Source organism: Drosophila nasuta, chromosome 3 (genome assembly GCF_023558535.2).
Source record: "Drosophila nasuta strain 15112-1781.00 chromosome 3, ASM2355853v1, whole genome shotgun sequence".
Taxonomy (NCBI): Eukaryota; Metazoa; Arthropoda; class Insecta; order Diptera; family Drosophilidae; genus Drosophila; species Drosophila nasuta.
This window is the reverse complement of record NC_083457.1, coordinates 31,276,749-31,299,421: the sequence shown is the minus strand read 5'-3', so window position 1 is coordinate 31,299,421 and position 22,673 is coordinate 31,276,749. Positions and strand designations below refer to the sequence as shown.

The following is a 22,673-nucleotide window of genomic DNA, read 5'->3' as shown; positions in this document are numbered from 1 at the left end:
TTTCGATGGCTGCATCGTGATATCGCCCAAGTGGAAGGTGGAAAGAGGAGGCCACTTGAGAGGCGAGTACATGTAAATTTTTACCGAAACATAATTGGCCTAATATATTTTAGCTTGGCTTTGTCCTAATGTTTGGTCTCCAGACACGTACAATTGCGCATGTGTGTGTGTGTGTGTGATGTATGAGAGTGTGAGTGTGAGTGTGAGTGTGCTCCCCACAATGGACAGGCGAGCTACTTCTCATCTTTGGCTTATGATTTTTATCAGTGTTTGACTAACGCACCCAAATTTATTTAGTTTTTTTTCTTCTCTTCTCCTCTTCTAAGAAAAATGGGTGTGTTTCTGTGTGTGTGTGCCTGCATTGCCCAATGTTGCCCAGAAACTGAAACTGAAACCGAAACGAGAGACGAGGGACGAGGGACAAGGGAAACGCTACAAACAAGTCGAAACGAGCCCAAAAGCAAATAATACATATACTACTGACAAAACCAAGCAAATGCATTAGGCCAACTTAAAGTTTGCTTAACTTTTGATATTTCTCAGTTAGTTAGCTGTAACTGTAAATTGCTGTGGCAAGTGTGCGAACCTTGGCATTTCGCTTGAGAGCAGGTGCTTATGATCTGTTTATGTGGCAATCCACATAATTCAGTTGCGAGTATTGCAAACAAAACTGCAAGTCAGTTCCACCAAGCATTATTAATAAAGAATTGCAGTATGCCCGACTATGTAATACTCTTCTCAACTGAATCAATCGTTGTATTTGGCGAGATGAAAAGTAATCAAGTTCTAGGACAGACCATTCTGACTATAATGTTCCTGAGATTTTTCAGTTATATAGTACATAGTAAGCGGGTCGATTTACTGAACAACAGAGTTAGCTTTGCAAAGTTGTACTCGAAAATCGTTCATCATTTACTTCTCTACCAGCATGTCGGCCAACTCGGCTTCCAGTCGAGCTGATACAATTCAGCTGATCAACACAGCTGAACACCACTTTGCAGCCGGCGACGGAGACCAGATTCAAGCACGATCAACTGAACAAGCTACAGGCAGTGCTGTGGAGCTTTCGGGGGGAGATCAAGTTGAGCCGAAGGCTAAGCACAGCCAGAGCTCAATTTACAGCACACACGAACTTGAGCAACGGTGGAAGCTGCGTCTGCAAAAGCTCGCCGAATTTGAGAACATGCAGAGTGAGCGAAACGAAAGCTCTGCTTCTAACGGGGATGAAACGACAGCTGAGACAAAGACATGGAAACAATTCTGGCATGACGCAACACAAAACTCAATGGACTCTGATCCGTAAATCAGCTGAACACAATTTTATGAGAATATTAATAAAATAAAATAGAAATTGCTGCATTATATACCAATTTAATTTTTATGCAATCGATCACAATTATCCTTGAAGAGTTATCGTTTCAAACGGGACGACGATAAATGAGTTGAAAGTATCGATATTAAGGATGCGATATTTTGCGTGTCGTGAGACATCGATATAACGAGCAACCCTGAATCGATTTTTTCACTCGCACTCAAACAGCTGACGGCTGATCAAACTTCATTAAATTGCCAGTGGTTGAACATGGCTTGTGAGTGAAATTGATTCCTTAAATTGTTTTCATACTAATTTTAATGCTTAATTCGCAGATAAATGGACGAACAAAGAGACAAAGCTGTTGCTTACCCTCTACATGAAGTACAAACAGGAATTTCATGGCCAGCCGAAGCGAAACACTGTGATTTGGCAACACATTGTCAGAGAGATGGAGGAACATGGCATCTCAACCAGCTACATAAAGTTGGATCGCAAATTTCGCAACATGAAGCGGACGTATAACAATATTAAACGAAAAAATCTCATGGAAGCACCGAACTGGGAATATTTTCATACCATGGATGCGATACTCGATGGTGGGAGCAATCAATCCAGCGAATGGATGTCATCCGAGGGCGATGAGACCGTGTGTGAGGAGGAAAAAATTGAGATCAAAGCCGAACCATATGATGTCTATCCCCATGAAATGCTCGACGAATCCAATTTCGGTGATATCATTTCGGATAGAGCGACGACAACAACAGCAACGAATGAAGAACAAGATGTAGATGTGGACAGCCCGTATCTGAATCTGGCAGAGGAATTGGAAGTTCAACGGCTTGAAGAATTACGCTCGATTCGCATAGCACTCATCGAAGCGAATGATATACAAAGACAACGCAATCAACTTTTGCAGGAGAGAAACGATATGATGAGAGAATTTTTATCAACCAGACCTAAATAATAATTTCTTTAAATTTTTGTTCCATACATTTGACAATTGTTTAATAATAAAACATAATTCTACTCGCTTCAAAATATGTACAACAATATTGCAAAATGTGTGTTTTGCCCTGAACTCAGGTAACTCAGCGATCAAGTTACCCTAACTCACACTCAGGTAGCGCTTTGGGTAGGTTTGCCTTACCCAATCATCCAGCTGTGTGCGATAAAGAAACTCGAACCGAAATAGAAATAAAAACAAAACAAAAAGAAAAAGATGCATCACTAGCATATTGAAAATTAATTTCAAACTGATTTATTAAGTTGGCGACATCATTCGATGACGCTGACGTCAGGGACAGACTGAAAATCCAGTAAAGATACGCTAAGTGCTTGGCTAATTAGCGCAATTAATAAGATAAATATAAAACCCGGTCACTAAAACAAGAAAGACTGTGGGGAGACATGCTAATGAAATTAACATAGCGTGGTTAATAGTTTTACTAAATTTGAAAACAAATTTTCTTCCATCTCCCATCTTTTGCATATATGTTAATACCCCGTAATGCTTTACGTAGTATTTGCCTGGGCCTATATGTTTTAATAAGTGCAAACATTTGACGACCATACCCTATAATTGCTGTGAGAGCTTCGCAGCTTCGGTGTTCAATGAAGCACGAAGAACGAGGAACATAATTTTAGAAAAGAAACTTTTAGCATATGGGAAGATATCAAAGAGAGAGATAGAGAGTGTGAACTTAGCTCTCCCTGAAAAAATGAAGAAAATAAAAAATAACATCTCAAGATCTTAAAGTTGTGAGACTGAACGAGCGATCAAAAGCGAGAGAGTAAAAAAGATCCAGATCACAATGGCATTCTTAAGGGTGGTTTAAAAGGTAGAGAGAATATTTATGTATGTGATAATGATCAAATGATCATAAACTAAGAGAGAGACAGAGAGAGGGTTAAAAGGATTTCAGACATATCAAAATATAAAGAACGCAAAACACATAAATGGGAGAGCATTCATTATTCGTTGTTCCCAACTGCGTTTCTTTTAAAGCTGTATTCTAGTTTTATTTCTCTGTTAATTGCCATTAACAATTAATGAGTCGGCGCTGCTGAGCACGACTTTGCAGCAGCGGAAAATTACCTACGAAGCGGTCGCAGTGAAGACAGATAATTAATGGGGGAAAGCGTAGGGGTGGAAATTGTGGAAAATTCTGACAAACATTTCAAACGATTGTGATAATTTGTATTGATTAATTATTCAAACTCTTTAAACTCTCATCAAATTTCCGTCGAACTTTAACACAATTTCAGATAAATGATTAGATATAGATATAGTTTAAGATTACAGATACAGACATAATAAAATATACAATTATAAAAATAAAAATGCAGAGCACTGTATCGTATGAATATTGATTGAGATTCCAAATGGAAAACTATGTTATAAATGCAATAGATAGCGTTATTGATTACAATTTCATATATAGTTAGAAGAGTAGTTTTTGTTGTAGATATAAATATGATATCATTAATGAAGTTATAAAAGTTCATATAGATATGAATAATTATTGTAGATATGGATGCATATATACAGATACATAAATAAACATAGCTTTTATATTTAAAATTATATGTTCATCAGAAATATTGAAAAATAGCTTTCAAAAATTCGTCCGCTAAACAAATTTCACAATAAAATAACGCTTTACACCCAAATTTAACTTTTATTACATTCGACTAAAACTAAATTATAAAAAAAAATGAGTGACATGTTCTATAAAAAAAGGTAGAAACAAAAATTTGTGCTATTTTAATTTGGCAAGTTTATATATTGATAATACGTATGATTGCACTGTCAGATATAAAAGGCGGGGTTGTCATAATTATAAACACAAATAACAATTGCGGATGTTGATAATAATTAAGATAATAGTTACCGAGTCAGTTATAGATAGAAATATAATTGCCGATAAAGAATTAGTTAAAGATTAAATTGAATGAATGTAGTAGATACAAATGAAATATGCAGATATAGAATTAGATAGACTAATGATTAAGATAGCCGATACATAATAAATTTATTGATTAATATAAAATTTGAAATAATTGAAATAAAAGTTACCGGATAGTAGATATAAATATAATATCCGATAAATAATTAGTTTGAAATATTAGATAAATATATTACACAAATATAATCCAAGTTTTTTTTAAATATATATATATTAAATTAGATAGAAATGGTTATAAAGATAACGATACATAATTATACATAATATAGATATTGATTAAGATAAAAAATGAAATTAGATAGCGATAATGGTTAAATTATATGACACGCTTATAAAAAGAGCTTTTATAGTAGATATAAATGATACATATATGTACAGATGATGATAAAGAATACGAATGGGTAGTTTTTGTAGTTGATATCAAAATAATTGTCAATATATACTTAAATATAGATATCGATTAAGATCAAATCTCAAATTATTGATAAAATTTAATGATACAAGTTTTTGTAGTAGATATAAATAAAATTGGAATGGGTAGTTTTTGTAGTTGATATCAAAATAATTGTCAATATATACTTAAATATAGATATCGATTAAGATTAAATCTCAAATTATTGATAAAATTTAATGATACAAGTTTTTGTAGTAGATATAAATAAAATTGGTTGATAAAGAATTGGACATCGAGGATAAAGATAAAGATATACATAGATATTAAAATAATTGTCGATATATACTTAAATATAGATATTGATTAAGATTACAGTTACAGCTATAAGTGTAGTAAACATTTTGATTAATATTTCTGTAAATATGTATAGATAGACATCGATATAGATATATAGAGATGTGCACTCCAATCTACATTTGTTTGCTTCAATTCGTCAAGTAATTGCTAAAACGAAGCAGGTGTGGATGGGGAAGAGAATAGGAAGGGGAAGTGGAGGGAGACTGCTTCAATTAGACTTCCTCTTACAATTTGGCCAGTTGCACAAATGTCTGGCGGCGGTTCTCTCATTAACTCAACGGTGCGGACAGAACGACCTCTCGAATTTGGCCAGCGACAGAAAACAGGAGTGTGAGAAGTGTGGCAGGAACATTGGCGAGAGGACTCTAGACTATCTCTAGGTTTGTGTGGCATGTGGAATGCTCGCTGGCAATGCCATTGCCATTGCCAATTTCCGGGGGCCAAAAGCGGCCGTTGGGCGTAAATTAAAATTAAATTCAAATGGAAAAGTGTCGTAGCATTTGTCGCTCTCCCTCTCACTCTCTCTCTCTCTGTCTCTGTCTCTGTTTCTGTTTCGCAATGAGCGACCATTGGCCATTGGCACGTCCTGTCGGATTCGTTTTGGAGTCAGGCAACATTTTAGCAATTATATTCGCGTTCGGGCCACATTACAACGGCAATTACACGCAGGAGGCAGCCGCAACGTGGGCGACAGAGACTGCCAACTGGTATCCTTGGTATCCTTGGCATCCCAGGCATCCTCGTCAGTGTCACGTGAAGCGGCAATGTGCTCCAACCGACTCACTGACTGAATCATCGTCTGTCTGCCTGTCTGTCTGTCTGTCTGTCTCTCTGTCAGCTCGGTTCGTCTGCCTGACGCACAATCCTCTGATGGACGACAGTCAGTGCTGACGTTGATGTTGACGTCGACGCTGTCATTGACAGGCGAACTGTTCCAGCTTCTGCTTTTCCTCCTACTCCCACTCTCTGTGTCTCTCCTCCTCATCCTCCTTCAATTTTGCCTTCTGCTCGCTGTCGGGCTTCTCTTGCTAACCAAAGAATTCGAATTGCAAATACCTTGCACCATTTTTTGATATTTTAAAAGTGAATTTGTTTATTTATTCTACTTTCTTATTCGATTGTACTATTTCATTATCGTAATGTTGTGTTTTATTTTAATACTTTAATAAAACTTTTGACAAATTCTTTTATTTAATGAGCAACTTGGGAAATTGGAGCGTATCAGAATTATTTCAATACGGAATTGCTTAATTTACATTCGTTCTCGTTGCCTAATTCGGATAGTGTCAGATTTTTAAAACTAACTAAGAGGGGTATATTAAAAATATTACTATGTTATTATAGTTAAAAACATTTTAATCGATTTCAAACTTATATTATCTTTAAATTTCTAAAATCAATATCAATATTAAATTAACTAACTTTCAAAGCTTTAAACACAAAATTACTTTGCTAAATATTTTGAAATTTCAGCAATAGTTAAACGCAACATTTAAATATAATTCTTTCAATATTACATAAAAATACCTTTGAGAGAATATTTTTTAATATCATAAATGGAACCTATAAACCTTTTTGAAAAGGTTCAGTTCATTAAAAATATTATATTTTATTTTAATCATATTAATTAAAAAACTCTTTAAAATAGAAATACTTAAAACGGAAAAATTTATAGACAAATTATATAAAAACTATGGTTTTTTTTAAAGATAAATTATATAAGAAATATAATATTTTGTAGAGGAATGGATTTCAAATTTGATTTCTCTCGCGTTTTTTTTTTGTTATTTAAACTGCGTTCACTTTGCAAAATGTGTTCAACTATTAGCAAATAAATAATTGGCATTTTTTAAAAATGTCGACTTCTTTAATCAAGTTCCATAGAAGGCAAACATTATTCAAAATGCATACGCTGCGTATACTCTACAACTTATAACGAAAAAGAAAAAAAAAAGGAGAAATATGAAATTTCCGCATGTGCTGTGCGTATATGTTCGATATGTGTGTGTGTGTGTGGGGCAAATGAAATAAAATAAATGTATAAAAGCAATAACCAAGCGACATTACATAAAAATCTACTTGGCCCAGCTCCTAATGACTCTTGTCCTGGCCACTGAACGTGGGCGACAGAGACAGAACGAAAGACAGAGAGAGAGAGAAATGGGGCAGATGATGTGCTATGAGGAAAGAGAGAAAGAGAGGGAAGAAGAGAGGTAGCGAGACGTGGGCCTATTTAGGCTTACATATGTATGTTTGTACATATGCGTGTGTGCGTGTGAGTGTGCGTGTGTGGAATATGGCCGACACTTCCGTTCGACATGTTGCACATGTTGCTCCCGTTTCCGTTTCTCTAGTCCCCCTCTCCACCGCTTTGCCCGCCACCACCACAAATGGTCATGTGGCCATTCGCATAAAATACAATATATTGTATACAAGATTGGTTCTGTTCCAATTGTTGCTCTTGTTGTTGTAATGAGTATTGCCATTTATTGTTGTTGTTGTTGTTGCTGTTGTTGTTGTGGTTGTTTTTGTTGGTGTTGGTCACGCATGGTGTTGGCTGTCGCTTGCTGTTTTTATTGCCAGAGCTTCCTGCCTCTCGCTTGTTTCATAATTAATATCCTTTCACACATTATTATTATGAAAACAGTAGCGGGAGGTTTCGCATAGTATCGGATATGCCCACCCAACGATACCCTGTAAACATCACGTGCATTGACTAAGCAGCAGACACCGAGGAGACCAAATGATTTCACTAGACAATCTACAGACTTGCTCGTTATGTTCCTCATGGGGTAAACCAACATTCAACATACCTTATACGTTAGAATAAATGTATTTGATTTAACTAAATGTATCAGCAACAAGAAAATCGGTCAGTTTCAGGTCTAGATTTTAGCTATTGAAAATTACATTAGCTCTCTCTCCTTGCTTGGCGTAAATAATTCATTTCCAACACTTTAGAACTGCACCAGAGATGCCTTTAAAAATATAACACGATATTTTCATATTCAACAATGGTAAAAACAATTTCAATTGCATGCTTATCAGATAAAGTAGGAGTATCAGTTTAGGCATAAAAATAGTTGTTCTAAAACACATTCAAATTATATTAAATCATTAAATCATCAGTAATTATAATAATTATTGTTATATATCAAGTAATAAAACATAAAAAAAAAGTTTTAAATAAAGATTTTGTCATCAAAAGAGTCAAGAACATGTAAATTCAAATTTTAGAAAACACATCTTGATTTCAAAAACATTTAATATACGAAGTTCTTAATTAATATAAAGAAAACAATTTTAAAGTTTACGATCAAAAATCTTATTACAAGCTAAACAAAATATTATATTTTTTAGGGCGAATGCTTTAAGAATTTGTTATTAAAGTGGTTTTATTTCAAGAACACAATTTTTTAAGACAAATGTTCTTTATTTTAGAGCTTGGACATTTTCTTCTTTGTGCATATTATATTCCAACAATACCTTATTTATTATAATATTAAAAATATTTTCAATCAGTATGCAGCCCCTAATCATTCAATATTCATTCATTCATGAATATTTTCCATATTTTTCACTGCTCTCGAATATGTTTTATAAATCACATTAATTTTCAAATCAAAGTTTTTACTTAAAGTATAAAAGGCGCAGACATTACAGGGTATCTGCAAGCTTAGCAGCTGCGGCGGCTCTCACAAAAACACCGTTGGCACCCTCAGCCACCGTTGGCTTGTTAAGCATTTTATGCGTTTGGGTTTTTTCATAAATTTCCGACAGACTCGCAGCTCGGCCAAGCTTCAGTCCAACCCGGACTAACTACGGACTTGTAATTAAAAGCTCATGAAAAGTGATTAAAAAGTGAACTGCGGCTGCAGGCCCATCCGTTGTGCCACACACGAACCGAACATACACCCCAATAACATACGTCGTCTATGTATTTATAAAATTGTCTTTTTTGCTTTTGTTGTTTCCATACTTTTCCTGCCATAAAAATGTCAAAAACATTGGGCGAAAAATAAAACCAAATGGCCAGCTGCTAACGGCACAGTGAAAACTCATTGAAAATTAAAGCTTGTTGGCCAATTTTTCAATCAAATTTAATGCAGCACTTAAGTTGGTTTTTAACTCATATTAAAATCTCATTCATACATTGTTATTTTGTTCATTTTGCGTTTAAGCTCAATCGAAATATTGAGCCCAAGTGAAATCACAGCTGCAATTAATTCAATTTAATCAGAATTTTTGCTTTGAGTTCTAATTACATATATGTATTTTTTTCATAACCGAAATTACCAATCATAACATTCATTCAAGTGCAGGTTTTTTTCTTTTTTTATATTTGTTATTTTAAGAAAAAAATACGATATTAAATGAAGATTTTAGTCTTAACCTGAGAACTTTGGTCGAAAAATCTTATTGTTTGAAAAGAAACCTTCATTTCAAAAACATTTGATATATGATTCAAATTCTCTTTATTAAAAAGAACAAAATTGTATAGTTTTAAGGCAAAAAATTATAACATGAAATAAAACATTGCATTATAATTTTTATTTATTTTTTTTTTTTATTATTTAATTGGCGCCCCCAGATGTTAATCATTCTACTTATTAAATCCTTATTATGGATTCGTATTTGATCCCAGGACATCCTCTCTTGAAATGCAATTAAGGAGAATGATCGCGACAGATGACTAAATGAGCTATGAATAAAAACACTCAAGGCTACATAAGCATTTCGATGGATTACAGAATTTTGTAAATCTAATATTATTGTTTTAAGAATTTGGCATATGTATTTCAGATGAACGTTAAAAAAGGTTCTTAAAACGGTCTTGTTTTAAGAACAGAATCTTTAGGACGAATTTTCTTTTCTTTTAGAAATTGGACTTTTTTCCAGTGCATTTTGTTGTATCACATTAAGTTATATTTAAAAATTCTAGTTATATTGCCTATTAAAGAAAATATGCATATTTTTTAACAATGTCAGAAACTGAAATTAAAGCTGCACTTTATATCCAATATAGACACAAGTAATCTTTTATTCAGATCAAGAAAAGCATGTTCCGCTCCCCAGGTTATATGATAGGCTTATCATATACATATAAATTTATCGGCTTTGTATGCATGCTCTAAGATCGCATTCAATTGATAAAATTGCTAGTGTTGAGCTCAATTTCAATGGTCATTTGTAATCCCCGTTTAGGTGCAACTTCAATTCGTAGTGCAAACCGCAACCGCAACATTCGCTCAAGTGACCGATAATTGTTGCAAAAGGAGGGTCGAGAGGAGAGCATGACTCATACATAGAGAAGGAGACTTTGGTGGTTTTGTGCGTGGAGAAGGTGTTCGCATTTAAGGATTAGCATTTAAGAACGTATTTATGCTTGGCACTAAGATATATCAAGCGGGGAATGGGGAGAGACACGCATGTGTCGCCGTTGCCCGTCAAGGATGACGCACGACTTAACGCTGATAGGGATACGAAAGCATGTAGGCAGAGAAAAAATCCAAAAAAATTTAAAGAATTTTTGAAAATTTTAAAATTGAATTTGCGATGAAATTCTGTCAACAGCAAATTTAAAACGGTTGAAATGTGTAGATAATAAATAAAATAAATTTTCATTAATTGTTTTTTTATGTTATAATACAAAATGAAATCCAAAATTACTTGTTGGTGCATAGATTAATTTTCCCTAGTACTTAAATAAAATGTAAATAGAAAAATATGAAAAACAAAAACAATTTCTTTAAAATATTAAAATGAGGAACAAAATTTATATACATTTATTTCACTTTAGCTTTTATTATGTATTTGTGATATAGCTCATTATTTCTAATGAAAAGAATTCGTGGTTATTATGTTCATAATTTTCAGTAAAATTTATATAAATTTCGCATTAACATTTATTATCTAATATATTTCTTTTATAAAGCTCATTATTTTTATTAAAAGAATTTATACATTAGGTTCTTTCTTTGGATATAATGAGCAATAGAACAAAAAAAACTGAAAATCTTAAAGTGAAATTTGTATAAATTGCAAGGTAGTAAAATATTTAAAAATATAGACCACAAGATCTGAAATTCTTTCTTTCCATGCATGGTTTAGTAAGAAAACTTTTCAATGTTAGTTTTATCACATCTCAAAAATAGAATATGCACTATTTGCTTTCCATAGTTTGATAAGCAATGAGAATAAATAAATGGAATGAAATAAAAAATTAAAGCACAATAAATTTAGATTTAGAGTTGAAATATTAAGTCTACTGTGAATTCAACTAAATTTATTGCTGCTAAAAATTAAAATTTAAAAGATATTTTTTTTTTGGTATAACTTTTCTCTCAGTGTAGCGTAACTGGGTGCTCGGTGACAGCAACTATCGCGCATGCATGAGTGGCATTTTCGCCGTCATTTCCATGCGGCTTTGCGTGTTGCGTGCAATTTGCGTGTAATTTTTACAACGAGCAGCGAAAGACGCTCGGAGTTGGAGTTGGGAGTCGGAGTCGGAGTTGGCTGCAACTGTACGTCCTCAGGCTGAGCCTGGTCCTGAGTCCTGTGTGTCATCACAGCACATAAATCATAAGCAACAAACGCCAACTGCGTCGCAGCGAAAAGAACACACACTCAGCTCAAAAACAAAACCAAAAAAAAAATAAAACCCAGAGAAACACAAAAATGGAAATGCGTAATTTATGCTGCGCAGGACGAAAGGCAGCATAAAGTCCTGGTGGTTGCTGCGTAACTCCTGTGCTCCTGTAACTGTACACTTCACGTAGCGAAAAAGCTTGCAGTTTTCCCACAAGGAAAAGACACCACTTTCAACGTCTGAGACGCAATTCGGGAAACTGCGTTTTGTCTTTGCTGCAAGCAACCCTCTGGAAGTTGCCGTTGAAGCTGAATTGAAGTTAAAGCAGCCCGTTAACAACCCCCCAATTGCTGACGCCTTGACTATCGTCCTTGGCACGACAAAGGACTACCGTTCGATTTTATCGCCTGTACCAAAAGACAACAACAACACCATTGTAATCGCAGCGCCTTAATTCAATCAAGCGCTGAGCGATGAGTGTACAGTTTCAGGAAAAACCTCATCAACAGCAACAGCTTGGAAAATTCCAAATGGATTGCTTCGTTACTGTTTAGAAAAAACAATCAAACACATTGATGACTGCAAGCATACGTTAGGGAATTTAAGCTTAAGTTCATACAACTCGGTAATTTTATTTAAATAGAACATTTTGTTACAATATTATTACCACAGTTATCAAATGCGTTTCATCAAAATTATGATTGAGAATATAAAGTTCATACAACTCATTAATTTTATTTAAATAATAAAGTATTCCTTATTACATTACAAGCAAAGCGACAATAAAGTATTTATGTTAACAGTTATCAATCGCAGTTCATCGAAATTATATTTGAGGAAATAACGTTCACCTTTGCCTTACTCCATTTTAAATCTATCAAATATGTAAATTTAATAGCAATTTTTTAATGAATATGAACAAATTTCGATCAGTGTTATCTAAACATCTGGTAGATACTTGCAATCAGCATAAATTATCAGAAACAGCTCTTGAATTCATTAAGACAATAGCTGAGCCATCAAATAACAATAAAGTGGATCACTTTTGAGCTCGAACCGTGCATAATTTCATATATTGGAAATCAAAATATATTCGTGACTACAGTTTTCACTTAACTCAACATAGAAAATTAACATTATGAGTCGAAACTAATTCGAAGAGATTTAAAAACAAGAAAATTGTAAGCTTCTTTTGAGAAGAAAAGAGTTGAAAAGTTAGTAAAAAGTTGAAAACTGAAATTTATTTATGGTGCGTAATATTATTATTAAGTTTTTTTATTATAGTAAACTAATTTTTTACAATTCGATTTAATATTATATTTTGAAGAGCACAATTCAAATAAAGCGAAAAGTTTTCTAAGGCAAAAAACAGAATTTTCATTGCACTTATTTTAGAATGGTAAATGTGGAATAAATTTTGATTTCAAAATATTATTCTAATGATAGAAAATTTGATTTAAAGGTACAATCTACTATATTTTGAATTCAGTGGTATATTTTGTATACAGTACTATATTAATATACAAAATATAGCCTTTGGCATATTTTAGTATTTTTGCGGTATATAACTTTGGTACATTCGAGATAGGAAGCAGATCTCTAGATTTCTTACTTGTTCTATGTTGAAAATTGTGTTGAGTATCTTTAAGATACTTTATGTGTAAGCAAAGTGCAACGAGTGTGTTATTAGAAGTTCGCAAAAGATAAATTCTAATTGTGTCTGTGTGTGTGGATCATTGATCAATAAATTGTGCACTCAGCTTGACAAGAGCTCAGCTCCAGTTGCAGTTGCTCCAAGGCGAGGCAACAAAAATATAAAAAAAAAGTGCTGGCTGGCTGGCTGGCTGGTAAATCTAAACCAAGTGCTGTGGTCCACTTGGGGTTTCATTTTGCCAGTTAGCTGACACACACAATAGTGACAGGTCGGTCAGTGGAAAATATGAATACCACTTGAACATGTTAACCCCGAAAGGCGTTTATAAAACTGTCCAAAGCTATTAATATCAAAATTCTGCACACACACAGAGTGAGAGAGAGAAAGAGAGACAGAGAGGGCAACAACTGCGCAGTTGTTTAGCGCTGACAGGACAAGACCCTTCCCCCTCCTCTTCAAATATATATCCTGGGGCCAGGTCAAGCTATGAATCGCAGCGAGCGACGACGAGCAGCAGCGAATGGCATGTTTGGCGTCCATGAGGCGGAAATGAAAAGCGCATGGCAACAAGGCAGCGGGGGGAGAGCAACAAAAACCAGGGGGGCCACAATGGTCACTGGTTGGAGTATTATCAACAGGCATACATGTGTGTGTGTTCTTGGTCAACATGAAGCGACCCTCGAGGGTGGCCCAAGCTTTTGTTTGGTTGAAAGCTAAATGCTATACGAGCATCTACGCGCCATGTGTCCTTTGTTATTTATGATTAAAAGCGCAAGGACTCGTCAACTACCTCAAACTCTTCTCTCTCTCTGGCACACACACACACACACGTATTTACATATGTATATGTTTGGGTTTTTGTATGCTAAATATAACGCTGCATGTGTCCATACACGTCCATCACTTAATCACGCCACCACACTCACCAGTTCTCCTTCGTCCTTTTCTCCTGTTTTTTGCTTTTGCTTTTTTTTCGTGTTTGTTGTTGCCCCTTCTCGTGGCCTATACTTCCCTTTTGCCGTTGCCGGAATACCCTACAGTTGTGCATATGTGTTTTGCCTAACAAAGATCTAACAACGTTGTTAGACTGCAAAGACAATTTTAGAATTAGTGCTTTATACTACATATGTTAAAAGAATATGTTAAAGAATTCAAATAACTTTAAACTGTAGAGCTAAAGATATTCTTAGAGTAAAAATGTGATTCCAATTTATGAGGTAACTTGATGAAATGCAGTAATTAATTACTGTTTATTAATTACTGTTTATTTTTATTAAGTTTTTATGAATTTCAAAACTATGTTCAAAAAATACATGAATAAACATTTCATTCTTTTGATAAAAAAATTTTAAGAATTGCTTTTTAATTTTTTGTCTTTCAAAGTTCCGAACATTTGTGAAGAGTTAAGGAATACATTAAAAAGAAACTTATTTTGAGAGAGATAAGAAAATATATACAAATTCGTCCTAAGTTGAGTTCAACTAAATACTGAAAAAGATGTTTAGATACAATTATAAATAAAATGATACAAAAAAAACCTTTTTTAAAAGGAATTTAAAATATAATATATAATATATCTGTATGTATTTTATCTGTAGAATTTATCAGTATTACTAGAACTTTAACTTTTCTATTTCAACATACAAAATTGGACAATTTAAAAAAGAGGCAATTAAATGAAAAAGAGTGCAAAATGTGTTTATAGAAACTGCGTTTATTGCCTTCACATGTTTTATGCAAATTTCGAATTTCATATACAATATTACTTTGCATGTTGTTATTTATTTATAAATGCATTTATAAACTTATCACTGGAACATCATAATGATTATAGCTTGCATGTAGGTCATCAGGCTGTTCGTCCTAGCCGCAGGCAAAGTGCTGCGAAGGGTGCTAAGGGGATTCGCGGTGTAAAATAAAGAATGGAAAATAAAGTATAAAAATTGCGTGCGAGGATTTCGCAATGTTCATACGCTTGGTTAAGTCTCGCTGCACGCACATCCTTGCGCACATCCTGCCTGAGTGTGTGTGAGTTTTTGGTTTTTATTTAATTTCAGCTACATGAATGTCCATGTCCGTGTCCATGTGCCTGTGTGGCTGTATCCCTGTGCATTTGCAGCGTATCCTTTGCACCCGCTCACTGAAATATGCAAATAAGTTAATTTTTATTTATTCTTCTTTCGCCTTAGTCCTTTTCTCCCGCTCGCTCTCTCTCTCTCTCTCTCTCTTTGGTATGATTCACTTTTTGGGTTCATATCCTTGGAATTTATGATGCAATCTGAGCGACAGACGACAGAGAGCGAGAGAGAGAGCGAGAGTGCAGACGCACACATTGCTGGCAGGTATCCTGGCGGGTATCCTTGGTTTCAAGTTTTCGCATTATTATGATCTCTATTTTATGCGGTGTCCTTTGTGTGTGTGTGGCATGCAGCAGCCGTCAACATCAGCGTCCTGTTGCCAGTTGCCAGTTGCCTGTTGCCAGGCAGGCAGCTTCAGGCTTGTCCTGCATGTCCTGCTGCCATTAAGGGTGGGTTGCCATTCGCCGCCGGCGTTTAGTTCGGCACTGGACAAAGCATTTTATTTGAGCTTTTTATTCGCTTCAATTCAGTTCGTTTTTTTCCTTCCCATTTCATTTCATTCTTCTCTTTTTGTGTGTGTGTGTGTGTGTGTGTGTCGACTCCTTTTTATGTTGTTGTATTTGTTGTTGTTGTTGTCGTGTCCTTTGTTAGCGAAATGTGTGTCAGTGCGTCAGTCGGTTGCCTTGGCACTTGGTTCAACTATTTCCGGTTTTAATATGCGCACTGCCTTCCTTAGCCTTTGCCTTTGCCTTTGCTTTTGCCTTCGCCTTAGCCATCACTATTGCCTTTGTCCTTGCCGACCACTGTTGTCCTTAGAGGTACAGTTCGCACATGTTTCCATCTCGCAACTTCCACTCCTTTTCCGTTCCGCTCAACTGGTCTCTTCTGCTCCCTCTCTCTTTCTCTCTATCATTTCGCTGCTGCATGTTATTAACTTTTGTTATGGCTTTTAGACTTGTCGGCAAATGTCAGGACGAACAGGCCGTAGAATGGTCTCATTTGTCCTGATTTATGGTTTCGCCTTATATCTCTAGGTGCTGCTTGTTTTCCCCTTCTCCCCTCTGTACTGATCACATTGACAGCTGTCCTTTGACCTCGTTACTTCTTTCGCTTGAAGTAAATGAGACAATTTTAGTTGGAAACAGTTTTTCATAGAATACGATATTGTATATAACATATGTATAGAATATAATCACATATACTGTATAGATTTTATATAACCAAGTTAATAATTTGATTTTAAAAATATTTTATTAGCTAATTTTGAACTTTAAAAGCAATGCGTTGGAGTCGGTTTTTAGTTAGTTGTTTTAAACTAAAAATTTTTAAATTAATAGATTATGTCAAAACGAATTTTGTGTTTTCTTTATTACCAAATTAATTTCTAATAAAACTTTAATTACCGAAAAATCTCACTGCATTTTTTTTTTTTTTTTAAATTAATGAATGATCTAAAACAATTTTCGTTTTTTTTTTATTATTAAATTATTTTCTAATAAAACTTCAACTACCAAAATATATTTCTAGATTTATTGCGATCGATTTTTTTATGAACCAAAATTTCGAATTCTTTCCAATATTCAACTATTATATTATTAGACTTGATAATCAATCGATTACTTGCTCAAGATCTAAACGCGCTGACCCCAGAATGATAAAGCGAAAGGCCTGAAAATGGAGCATGGACTGAAGTGGACTAGAAATGAACCAGAACCAACTCGATTCAATCGATCACTGTTGCACGACAGATGGCGATCAACGATGAAAGAAAATCATTGAGCCGAGCATTGGAATCGCATTCGTTGGAGTGGGAAAATGGAGCTTCAAATCGAGTCGGAGTTGGAGATGCAAGACTGTAGGCAATGTGCCATCAATTAAAGTAATTTAAAGGAATCGAGCGATAGGAGAACGAACCGAAGAAGCAATTGCTCATCGCCGTAACTAGATCCACAAGCTCAAAAATCAATCAGGCAGAAAGCCGCAGATAAAATAGAAGACTCTTCAAGAGAAGCGAAAGACAACGCTAAAGAGGAGGAAAAAAAAAACAAAACAAAAAAATTATACAAAAAAACAGTAGCCACAAAATCGATGGAAGAATATTGGAAAACAACGGACAATACACAAGTCATCATTAACCCAAAACAGTAGCCGAGTCTAGCTTGGCAGAGAGGAGAGGTGAGAAGAGGAGAAGAGAAGAGAGCGGAGACAGCAACAACACGATTAGAATGGAGAGTGGATAAGCGTGTCTGCGAGCTATAAAAGTGTAATATCTGTAACTCATTAATGACAGCAATTTCAGACACAAAGACTTCGAGTAGTTGAGGAGAACTGAAAGAGTTTGAGGAAGGAGAATGTTCGGCTGAAAAACAACAGAAGTAAGAAGACAGCAATCAAGTGGGTTCGACTTTGAGATACCCTAGAGATACCTAGAGATTATAACCATTTTATGGCTCTACTTAAGACTATTTTATAATCCTATCTTTTACTCCAAAAAATATAAATATAAATATAAATATAAAATATAATATTATATGTTATACAACTCTTCTTCGGGTACAGAAAATAGGAAAAATCCATGTCAAATCTGTTGGAGAAAATACGAGTAACAAGAAATTCAAATAGGCTTTTGGCTTTCCTCATCATAACGCTGACGACAATGATGATAATGATGATGATGCTGCTGCTGTTGCTGATGACTGCGACTGGTTCCAATCAACTGCCACTTAACTAAATGACTGTGCGCCTTAGCCAGACACAGCAGACGGACTCAAACCCCCAAGACCGGAGACTCCAGACCCCAAAAGATAGTCTCACTCTGACCATATGCATATGTGTCTGTCGTCTGTCTGTCTGTCTGTATGTTTGTCTGCCTGTTTGTTTGTTTGTTTGTTTGCTTGTTTTTATGTATCGATGTGTGCGTATGTACATATGTGTAGCGATTTTTATCACGAGTGACTGATGAATATGCCATTAAAGATATACGAGTACCACGTTCCACACTCCTCCAAATGAGGCGCAGAAAGGGGGGAACTAAAAGAGGTACAAACGGAATACAAAGCAGACTGAGACCAAGACAGACACAGAGGTAGACAAATGACCAACTGACAATAATGAAACTGATTTGTTGCCTTTGTTTTTTTTTTACTCTTTGCGCTATAATTTGACTTTTGAAGCAAAGTCTATTGATTCCAGGAATGAGTTACCTTTTAATAGTATAAATTCACTCGTTGCTAGACTTGCTTTAAATAATCTTGCAATATTTACTTGAAGGTAAATGGTTTAACTTATAAATTAATGAATAATTCGCTGTCTTTGTTGTCAGCTAAAACTTAAAATTAAATTAAGCTTGATTAAAAATACAGCAAATAAAATCTACGAATGTATAATATAGACAAATGATTTGATACTTTTGAATCTTTATGAATTATAAATAAAACTGTGAGCACTAATAAAACTATAAAATAAAAAGTAGGGATTTTAGTAGGGACCTATAAACTATGTTCGGTGATAAAAAAAATAATATAATATAAATATATCATAAGAGTATAAACGAAAAGAACGTATACGTTTCTATATTCTATAGAATTTTAAATAGGAATTTTATTCATTTTCGAGAAATTTGTAAGTTAGCTTACCTACTCAAAGATTTTCCTATTAAATAAATCTGAAAATGTTATTTAAATATACAGTTAGTTTATTTAAAACAAAAAATCAATCGAGACTCGACTGTGTAGTGTATAAGTCTCTTCAGATACTCGTGTTCGAATATGTTTCATACTCGTAAATCACTCCGAAAGCGAACTTAATAGCGGAGCAACCACAACTAAAAAAAACAAAAGAAGAAAAAAACAGATTGAACCTCACCCTCTTTTTGGTCAATTTATGATTGCCACACTAATCACAGTTGGCTTCAACGGGTTCGACAGGCCGTCACCGTCTCCACCTCAGTTCGCGTCCCTATTCCCCAGCTAACTATCAGTTGTTGGCCCTTTTATGCAAGCCATGGATACATGCATGGCATTTGGAGTGGGCGAAGTTTGGCGGAGTAGTTAAATACTACACAGTGAGAAAAAGTCTGGTATAAAATATGAAAAACATACATACAACATTAAAAAGATTTTAACAAAAAGACTTGTTTAAATTTTTGGTTCGTTTTATTTATTATTATTATTATTATTTATTATTTTTGTATTCGCTGAAAGTAAAATACAACACAGTGAGAAAAAGTCTAGCACAAAGTATAAAAAACATTTATACAACAATCATAAGATTTTAACAAAAATATTTGTTTAAATTAATAAAATAAATAATCGTTGGAATTAAAATACTACACAGTGGAAAAAAGTAGGTTCATTTCGTTAGTATAAAATTTGAAATATATGAAATTGTGATTGATTTGATTTAATAAAATCAGTTTATTCATTTTAATAATAATATAAATATTGTTTTATATTTAATATTAATACACAAACCTTTTATTTATTTAGTTATTTTTCTATATAAATAAATGTATATTTTTTAAACGAATTTATTAATTTTAATAATAAAAAATTTTTTTTTATTTTTTATATTAATACAAAACCAATTATTTATTTATTTTGCCGTCTATATAATTACTCTGAGCATTTGCATTTTTGAAATACAACATAATATTTTTATTACCGTTTTTGATGAAATTTTGTGCTTGAAAGTCTTTGTAAAGCAAATACATTTAGCTTTTAAGTATACAGTTAATTTTCTCTCAGTGTATACTCAAGAGGCTACTGTGTCTTGTCTGCTGACCATTCGCTGGGGCCCTTCAGATTATTGGGCTCGAAATCCCAATCCATGTACGAGTGTGGATGCGAAGCGAGTTTTCATCTTGTTTGAGTTTACAACTCCCAAGTTTGGAGTTGCCTTTTTTTTTTTGTTATTTTTTGTTATGGTCTGTCTTCGTTTGGCCAGACAGTGGAAGAGAGACTTGAGGGAAGCGGGGAGAGGGGACCCTTAGAGTGTGCCATTAATTGTTTTTGGCTCAACTTTCGAAAATGTTTGTAAGTTTTTGTTGTTGTTGTTGTTTTTATTTGTGTTTTTTTTCCTTTTTGATAAATGTTGCGCTTTGAAATATTAATTACACTTTGCGTTCGGGTGTTGAATTTGCTTAAGGGGCCATAGCTCAAAATTTATTGAAGATAAACACAAGACACTTGGCAGCAGTTGAATCTACATCCACTTGGCTTACTCAACTCAGAGATTTATTTCATTGTTTTTGGTTCTCGTAGATGATTTGTTAACTATTTGCAGATAAGTGCAAAAAGCACATTTCAGTTTCAACAAGTCACAGCTGGAACTTAAAGGTATCCTCATAATTTAATTGAGAACAGAAGGATTCAGATTCAGGAAATCGTTTCTCTCTCACATTCAGCATAGAAAATGCTAATTAATGCTAATGAATCGCAACTGCATTAAAGCGCAACAAACAACTGTGCACTGCAACTAACTAGCTAACGAACTAACTAATTTAGCAGCTAACTGTGAGAAGTCTCACATGTCATTCATTCATTTATTCGTTTATTCATTCGATGGCAATCAAAAGTTTCGCTAGAACAAAAACGCTCCCTTGGGAGCTGTTGATGATGTCCTCGTTCAATATCCGTTGTCCTGTTGCCACGCAGCAATGGCTGGTCAATTACAACAAGAGATGGTGATATAGAAAGAAAGAGAGAGACAGAGAGAGGGAGAGGGAGATAGAGATTGCCATTGACTATGCAACGAAGTGTAAATGAGCAAAATATTACGCAAAATTGCAAAAATATGCCCGAAGCCACAGCCGCACAGCCCCAAATGAAATGATCTGTGTGGGGTAGCACTAGCATCGACCCCATAGACATGGCTTGTCTGGTTGATGGGGAACGTTTGCTCTCTGAAATATGATGCTCGTTGGCATCAATGTGTTGCCTCTCTGTCAGTGGAATAATCGAATGCAAAATAACTTTTTCAATTTGAACGCCTGCCGCGTGACTCCCACTTCCACTTCCACTCCCGCATCTCCCTTCTCCCTTGCCACCCACATCGCTTCCCTTTCAGCAGCCGCCATTGTTGTTAGTGTTGTTTGTGCTCACGTTTGCCACATTTTCCACGTTTTCCATGTTTAATTATAAGCCTGCTGCCGCTGTTGATGCCACAACCACTCTCAGCTCAGCAGCCGAAGCTGCCACAAGGGAAATTTGCACAAGGGCCAAGCACAGTGGCCACAAAGACAAATCAATAATCAAATTTAAAACCATTTGAAATTGTTCAAAACAAAAGTGCTATTAGAACGTTACGATACAATTCAATTACTTTAAATTAAAATTTTAATTTCGTAAAAAATATATACAACAAATTAAATGCTGGTTTTACTTCTATTCTATTTGTAATGAAAAATGAATAGAACCAAAATTATTAGTATTTATTGCGATCTCTGCCCAATGTGCAGTCACAGTATCTGCAGTTGTTGCCTTGTGTGTATCCTTTGAAGCTCATTTCAGCGGCAACAGGAGCCAGCGTGCTGATGACTGGCAAGTGTTTTGCCCAAATTGAATATTGATTATGAAAATAATAAGCAAAAATTGCGTAACTTTCTGCCTGACAGCAGCAGCAGCAGCAACAACAACAACAACAACAACAACAACAGCAAGAAGCACAACAAGAACAACAGGCAAAGGACATCGGTGTGTGCGTGTGCGTGTTGGGTGTGCGGAGTTGACGCAAGGCTCAAGTGTCCATTGATTGACTGCCATTAGGGCGTATACGTAATAAGCAGCCAGCAAGGCATCAGGCAGCAGGCTAATCAAAGAGTGTTAATTTTCCCAAAGGACTCGCCTCGCATTACATCCCAAACCCGTGGCCAGCTTTGGTCCTTCTTCTTCATCTGCTTCAGCTTCTGCTTCTACCCCTCTCTGAAGCATATTTCAAGCATATTTCTCGCAGGCGAAAACTCATTTGGGCGTGTGCGAAAATTGACGAAAATTCACTGTCTGTGATGAAAATCAAATTTGTTGCGCAAGTTTTTCTCCCACCCTCTCTCTCTCTCTCTCCTGTAGGTTTCGCAGCGTCAATCGTCAATTTCATCGTAGTGACAGCTGGCTGCTGGTTTCAAATGAGACCGAGAAGCTCTCAGTTGTTTATTAATAAATTAAGCAATTAAATGCCGTTGGACGAAGCATTGTTTATTCTGATGAAAATCTAATAAATTCGCACGTGAATTAAACTGGGACAACGAACGTTTGCCACTTCGTGTGGCAAGTCACGTGCATAATGCATAATTCGCATACCGCCCCACCCAAAAACATGTGGCAG

At 35.0% G+C, this 22,673-nt stretch overlaps 2 protein-coding genes across 2 annotated transcripts in view; one reads left to right on the top strand and one right to left on the bottom strand.

Moving 5' to 3' along the window:
* The window catches only part of LOC132790600 (ficolin-1-A-like), a 66,760-nt gene that overhangs the window by 18,697 nt on the left and 25,390 nt on the right, over positions 1–22,673 (bottom strand). The gene's annotated exons all lie outside the window — the stretch shown is intronic.
* On the top strand, positions 1,441–2,372 carry LOC132792863 (uncharacterized). Its single transcript, XM_060802377.1, has 2 exons — positions 1,441–1,589; positions 1,648–2,372. The coding sequence occupies exons 1-2, from the start codon at positions 1,583–1,585 to the stop codon at positions 2,277–2,279; spliced, it is 639 nt and encodes a 212-aa protein (XP_060658360.1). The 5' UTR covers positions 1,441–1,582; the 3' UTR covers positions 2,280–2,372.